The 6,000-nt window shown below is 34.4% G+C and overlaps 2 protein-coding genes across 8 annotated transcripts in view; both read left to right on the top strand.

Annotated features, from left to right (window-relative positions):
- LOC142342243 (neuronal acetylcholine receptor subunit alpha-9-like) overlaps positions 1–3,295 on the top strand; it is a 94,568-nt gene extending 91,273 nt beyond the window's left edge. For all 7 annotated transcript variants that reach the window (XM_075393508.1, XM_075393542.1, XM_075393517.1 and 4 more), the window contains exons 9-10: positions 359–514; positions 3,191–3,295. In XM_075393508.1, the coding sequence (XP_075249623.1) occupies positions 359–514; positions 3,191–3,291 (257 nt within the window). In that variant the 3' untranslated portion in view covers positions 3,292–3,295. The remainder of the gene's footprint in view (positions 1–358; positions 515–3,190) is intronic.
- A 2,160-nt stretch (positions 3,296–5,455) lies between these two features.
- The window catches only part of LOC142351145 (uncharacterized), a 6,004-nt gene continuing 5,459 nt past the window's right edge, over positions 5,456–6,000 (top strand). The window contains exon 1 of the mRNA XM_075403264.1: positions 5,456–5,663. Within this exon, the coding sequence (XP_075259379.1) occupies positions 5,638–5,663 (26 nt within the window). The 5' untranslated portion in view covers positions 5,456–5,637. The remainder of the gene's footprint in view (positions 5,664–6,000) is intronic.

Here is a 6,000-nt window from a genome sequence, read left to right on the forward strand (position 1 = left end):
CTTTATTCTAGGAAAAGTCCATACCTTCCGCTGCATTCACCGCTAGAAAATACGCGCTTTGCTCTGAAATTGGTGAGGGCAAATCACCCGAACCCGAGTGCCATAGTAAATCAGTACTGATTCATGATATTCCATGATTCTGAGGTTCATAATGTTCAGCAGAATCCCAGAATTTTACACTGAATTTTATCATGAAATGTCTAATAAGTGCCATGATAAGAACTCTGCGCATAGTTAAAATCAAAATGAAAATTTTATGATTCAGTACTGAATTTTAGTGACGCTCAGATCCGGGCATGCATTATTGCATGTGTGATTCCTCGACTCCGGTGCTTGAAAGCAGATGTATTCTATTTAGGTTTGTACTACTTGGTGTCGATGGCATTGTGTGCTTTGAGTGTGATTCTGACAGTGCTGATCCTCAACATACACTTCCAGGCAGACAACAGCAAGAGACTCCCCTCATACGTCAGAGTCCTCTTCCTACAATACTTGAGGATATTCTTCTTGCCAGGTTACTTTTCCCCTTTTTATTGTGTGTACATCTTATCAGTTGGAATTAGGTTGGCACGGTTCAAAACTAAAAGACCATCCTTGCTGATACTTTACCTTATCAACTTACGAAAATATCGTTTTCTACCAAAAATGATGAGGAAACACAATTCTTGGCCAAAAAAGACATTATTCTCAATCAAAATAGGTCAAAAAAGATCATATGCTAGAAAATGGCATCAAATGATCACATTGGTTGAAAATGTTCCCAATAGACCATGCTCGACAAAAATTGGCACGACGAGACCATATTCGATCACAACAAATTGAAAAACCAAGATTTGAATGAAAAACGAAAAGCGGACAAGAACAGCGACTGAAAATCCTTAAAAGACACAATTTTAAAATTTCGGAAGTTTTTTTTCTGTTCGCCTGTATTTCCAATTTATGGTGGAACTTTTGAGAGCGGTAATATTATCTTGAGATTTTTTGGTGCACTTTAGTAAACCAAGTATGATTATTTTGCAAATTTTTATTCGACGTCTGACAGGAACTATTCGCCTCTTGGCTTGGTCAAAGTGGGTCAGGTGTTTGCCGCTCAAGGTATTTCAGCTGAGTTTTGGTTGCTGACTGTCCCAAAGTAGCTTTGGCTAACGTGCTTTTTGACAAAAAGATAAAATTATGATGCAATATAGTTAGTCTCCTGTCACGTCATCAAAGATCACTTAGTCGAGCCGTTCCGACTCGGATACAAGTTTAAGGAAAGCACACTTTCATGTTCTTCCGTTAAACATGGGGACTGTACAAGCGGGGACAAGCCCCGAAGCCAATCACGATTTCGCTTCATTTTGCGTTCATTTTAATGCGCAGACTATCTAAAGGCGCCTTATATGAAATCCAATGGTCAGAATAGCCACAACAAAAAACCACAATTTGTGGCACAAGTTCCTTTGGTGTTCTGAAACCAAATTAGGTTAATTTTTAAAGTGACAGTCCAGCAATAGAGCAAATTGTAAAAAGAAACTTTCAGAATTCAATTGAGTGACACTAAAAACGATGGCATTTAAAGTGCTTAAGAAATATTCAGCGTCAAAATGTTTCGCTAAAAGTAACGAAAAGGCCGGAAATGGACCTTGAAGTATTTGCAGTATTTATTCATCCGTCAATCTTTGCTGCCTGGAAACATAAAGCGGCTGAACTTACATTTGGCTTTTTCAAATCGATTTCACCAAATTGTGGACAAATGTGACATTACCTACTCGCATTTGTTCAAAAGTTTTAATACAACTTTTCTCTGGTTTTTTCGCATTCAATTAGCCTACAGCTTGTGTTTATTTATCGGTTTTCTCAATTTTTTTGATAATGGTCTAAGACATTCTTCATTATGAGCACGTTATAACCAGTCATTTGCACTTTTAATTCTTAATTTATCAAATGAAGAGCTTTTATCATAACAAAATTCAATTCAACTTTTTTTGGTTTTTACATAATTGGCACTTTGTAAGCCTTTTTTGTTAGAATATTGCTTAAAAAAGGCAAGTCGTGAGCAATTGTGGCGGATAATTCCAAACTTTTCCCAAATTGAACTAAAATTTGCCTTACTGCTCTTTTTTCCACGATCGCTTATAACTTTAACCTTAAAACATGGTCCGTGATAATCTTGACTGAATCATGAAAATTTTCTGGTTTTCGTGCACATTACATGGCCTAATGAAGATGCTACAAAACGAAATCTCGATTCGCAATGTTTTGTGCTCTGGGAAAATGACAGTTTTTTCAGTTTCCGCAAACATGGCACTGGATCCAAGAAGATAATCATTCCATCACAACTATAGGGACCTGATTTACAAATTATGCTAACTCAGTTTTTTTTGTAAATTTACTCTTCGTTTACTGATTGTTTGTTTCTGATGAATTTATCAGAAAAAGAATCCCGACTTCAAAATTTATGAAAAACTAGTTACTACATTTTTATCTCCTCTTCAAAACAGTTTTGAGCGTTTTGCACGAAACCCCTTAATTGTCACTGAAGTATTTCACAAAATTTTTCAACAATTTTTTAATTTAAAAAATTATAAGCACTTCCAGCTTTTTGCGCGCTGTTGAAAATTAGAGGTATTGATACTTAGAATTGCTGAAAAATCGCGGGAAAAAAATCTAGCAAAAACCACACAACAAAGCGTATATAATAGCTCTGTAACTTTTGCTTTTGCGTAATGATATGCCGTAATCATTTTTAATTACCATAGCCAACCTTGCGAAATCATCAGTATTTATTAGAACTTTTGCATAATACTACAACAAAAAAAGCCCATGCAAAACGGTGACAAAAAAGCTTTTACAAAGACAGAATCCAAAGAATATCAGACAAGAAATAATTAGCAGAAATCTGAATTAGAACTTTGATAAGAAGTTTGAAAAACTGTTTTTTTATGTCAGTTTATGTTATAAAAATTATTTACGCAGTTTTTTTCTAGTGAACTCATTCTTGAATATCAGGAGATTATATTACAACACAATTAACTGCTTGATGTACGTAACCGTAATCTAACGAACTCTGACATAAGCTTAATCTTGGTCACAGAATCTGGCACTGAAGAGATTTAGAATTTTGAAATTTAACTGTTTCAACTTTTATAGGATCATAATTGGAACTGATGCAGTACTCTTTACTCAACTTAGGAAACTTTTCTTACAGGTACAAAATACGAGGCCTTCGGAAAGGAAAAAAGTGGCCAGAAGTCATCAAATAAGCATCCCAAATCCTTCATGAACTTCAAGTTCTCACGCAACAAGTAAGTTAAAAAGCATTTAACCCCAAATTGTAGAATATCTGTAGTATTATAAAAGCTACCTGTCTAGGCTTTTGAATTCTGATTTTGCGATTAATTATTAGGCTTCTTAGATTTTGACGCAAAAAATGCTAAATTTTGCTCAAAAGTTGCTCAAACAAGTTTTCAGAATTTGCTGAAATTTGCCATCTGTTTTCAATATATAAACAGTTCAACGCACTATAGCTATTATTTCACGTACATGGAACAGGGAGGAACTTAATACGATTGTTACGGAAATAATTATTTCACCTTTGGCTCTCCATTGTTTATGTTTGCGCAATTATTCCTTCGACCGAGCACCAACAACAGTTTATTACACTGATGGATAACTACTTATTTGAAATACTTACGCAATATATGCGCGATTGTTAAAATAGCCTCAAAAGTGTCTAAGCGAGACATATTTGGCACAAAAGTCGGCGACAAGTTGTGATAAAAATGACCCCGGCGACCCTCTGAAAGGTCTGGGTTGAGGATATGTGAGCAAAGTGAGTTGGACACGGCACATTAATTAGGTTAATTTTTAAAGTGACAGTCCAACAACAGAGCAAATTGTAAAAAGAAACTTTCAGAATTCAATTGAGTGAGACTAAAAACGATGGCATTTAAAGTGCTTAAGAAATATTCAGCGACAAATTGTTTCGCTAAAAGTAACGAAAAGGCCGGAAATGGACCTTGAGGTATTTGCAGTATTTATTCATCCGTCAATCTTTGCTGCCTGGAAACATAAAGCGGCTGAACTTACATTTGGCTTTTTCAAATCGATTTCACCAAATTGTGGACAAATGTGACATTACCTACTCGCATTTGTTCAAAAGTTTTAATACAACTTTTCTCTGGTTTTTTCGCATTCAATTAGCCTACAGCTTGTGTTTATTTATCAGTTTTCTCAATTTTTTTGATAATGGTCTAAGACATTCTTCATTATGAGCACGTTATAACCAGTCATTTGCACTTTTAATTCTTAATTTATCAAATGAAGAGCTTTTATCATAACAAAATTCAATTCAACTTTTTTTGGTTTTTACATAATTGGCACTTTGTAAGCCTTTTTTGTTAGAATATTGCTTAAAAAAGGCAAGTCGTGAGCAATTGTGGCGGATAATTCCAAACTTTTCCCAAATTGAACTAAAATTTGCCTTACTGCTCTTTTTTCCACGATCGCTTATAACTTTAACCTTAAAACATGGTCCGTGATAATCTTGACTGAATCATGAAAATTTTCTGGTTTTCGTGCACATTACATGGCCTAATGAAGATGCTACAAAACGAAATCTCGATTCGCAATGTTTTGTGCTCTGGGAAAATGACAGTTTTTTCAGTTTCCGCAAACATGGCACTGGATCCAAGAAGATAATCATTCCATCACAACTATAGGGACCTGATTTACAAATTATGCTAACTCAGTTTTTTTTGTAAATTTACTCTTCGTTTACTGATTGTTTGTTTCTGATGAATTTATCAGAAAAAGAATCCCGACTTCAAAATTTATGAAAGACTAGTTACTACATTTTTATCTCCTCTTCAAAACAGTTTTGAGCGTTTTGCACGAAACCCCTTAATTGTCACTGAAGTATTTCACAAAATTTTTCAACAATTTTTTAATTTAAAAAATTATAAGCACTTCCAGCTTTTTGCGCGCTGTTGAAAATTAGAGGTATTGATACTTAGAATTGCTGAAAAATCGCGGGAAAAAAATCTAGCAAAAACCACACAACAAAGCGTATATAATAGCTCTGTAACTTTTGCTTTTGCGTAATGATATGCCGTAATCATTTTTAATTACCATAGCCAACCTTGCGAAATCATCAGTATTTATTAGAACTTTTGCATAATACTACAACAAAAAAAGCCCATGCAAAACGGTGACAAAAAAGCTTTTACAAAGACAGAATCCAAAGAATATCAGACAAGAAATAATTAGCAGAAATCTGAATTAGAACTTTGATAAGAAGTTTGAAAAACTGTTTTTTTATGTCAGTTTATGTTATAAAAATTATTTACGCAGTTTTTTTCTAGTGAACTCATTCTTGAATATCAGGAGATTATATTACAACACAATTAACTGCTTGATGTACGTAACCGTAATCTAACGAACTCTGACATAAGCTTAATCTTGGTCACAGAATCTGGCACTGAAGAGATTTAGAATTTTGAAATTTAACTGTTTCAACTTTTATAGGATCATAATTGGAACTGATGCAGTACTCTTTACTCAACTTAGGAAACTTTTCTTACAGGTACAAAATACGAGGCCTTCGGAAAGGAAAAAAGTGGCCAGAAGTCATCAAATAAGCATCCCAAATCCTTCATGAACTTCAAGTTCTCACGCAACAAGTAAGTTAAAAAGCATTTAACCCCAAATTGTAGAATATCTGTAGTATTATAAAAGCTACCTGTCTAGGCTTTTGAATTCTGATTTTGCGATTAATTATTAGGCTTCTTAGATTTTGACGCAAAAAATGCTAAATTTTGCTCAAAAGTTGCTCAAACAAGTTTTCAGAATTTGCTGAAATTTGCCATCTGTTTTCAATATATAAACAGTTCAACGCACTATAGCTATTATTTCACGTACATGGAACAGGGAGGAACTTAATACGATTGTTACGGAAATAATTATTTCACCTTTGGCTCTCCATTGTTTATGTTTGCGCAATTATTCCTTCGACCGAGC

The sequence above is a fragment of the Convolutriloba macropyga genome, chromosome 1 (genome assembly GCF_964194025.1).
Source record: "Convolutriloba macropyga chromosome 1, txConMacr16.3, whole genome shotgun sequence".
NCBI lineage: Eukaryota > Metazoa > Xenacoelomorpha > Acoela > Convolutidae > Convolutriloba > Convolutriloba macropyga.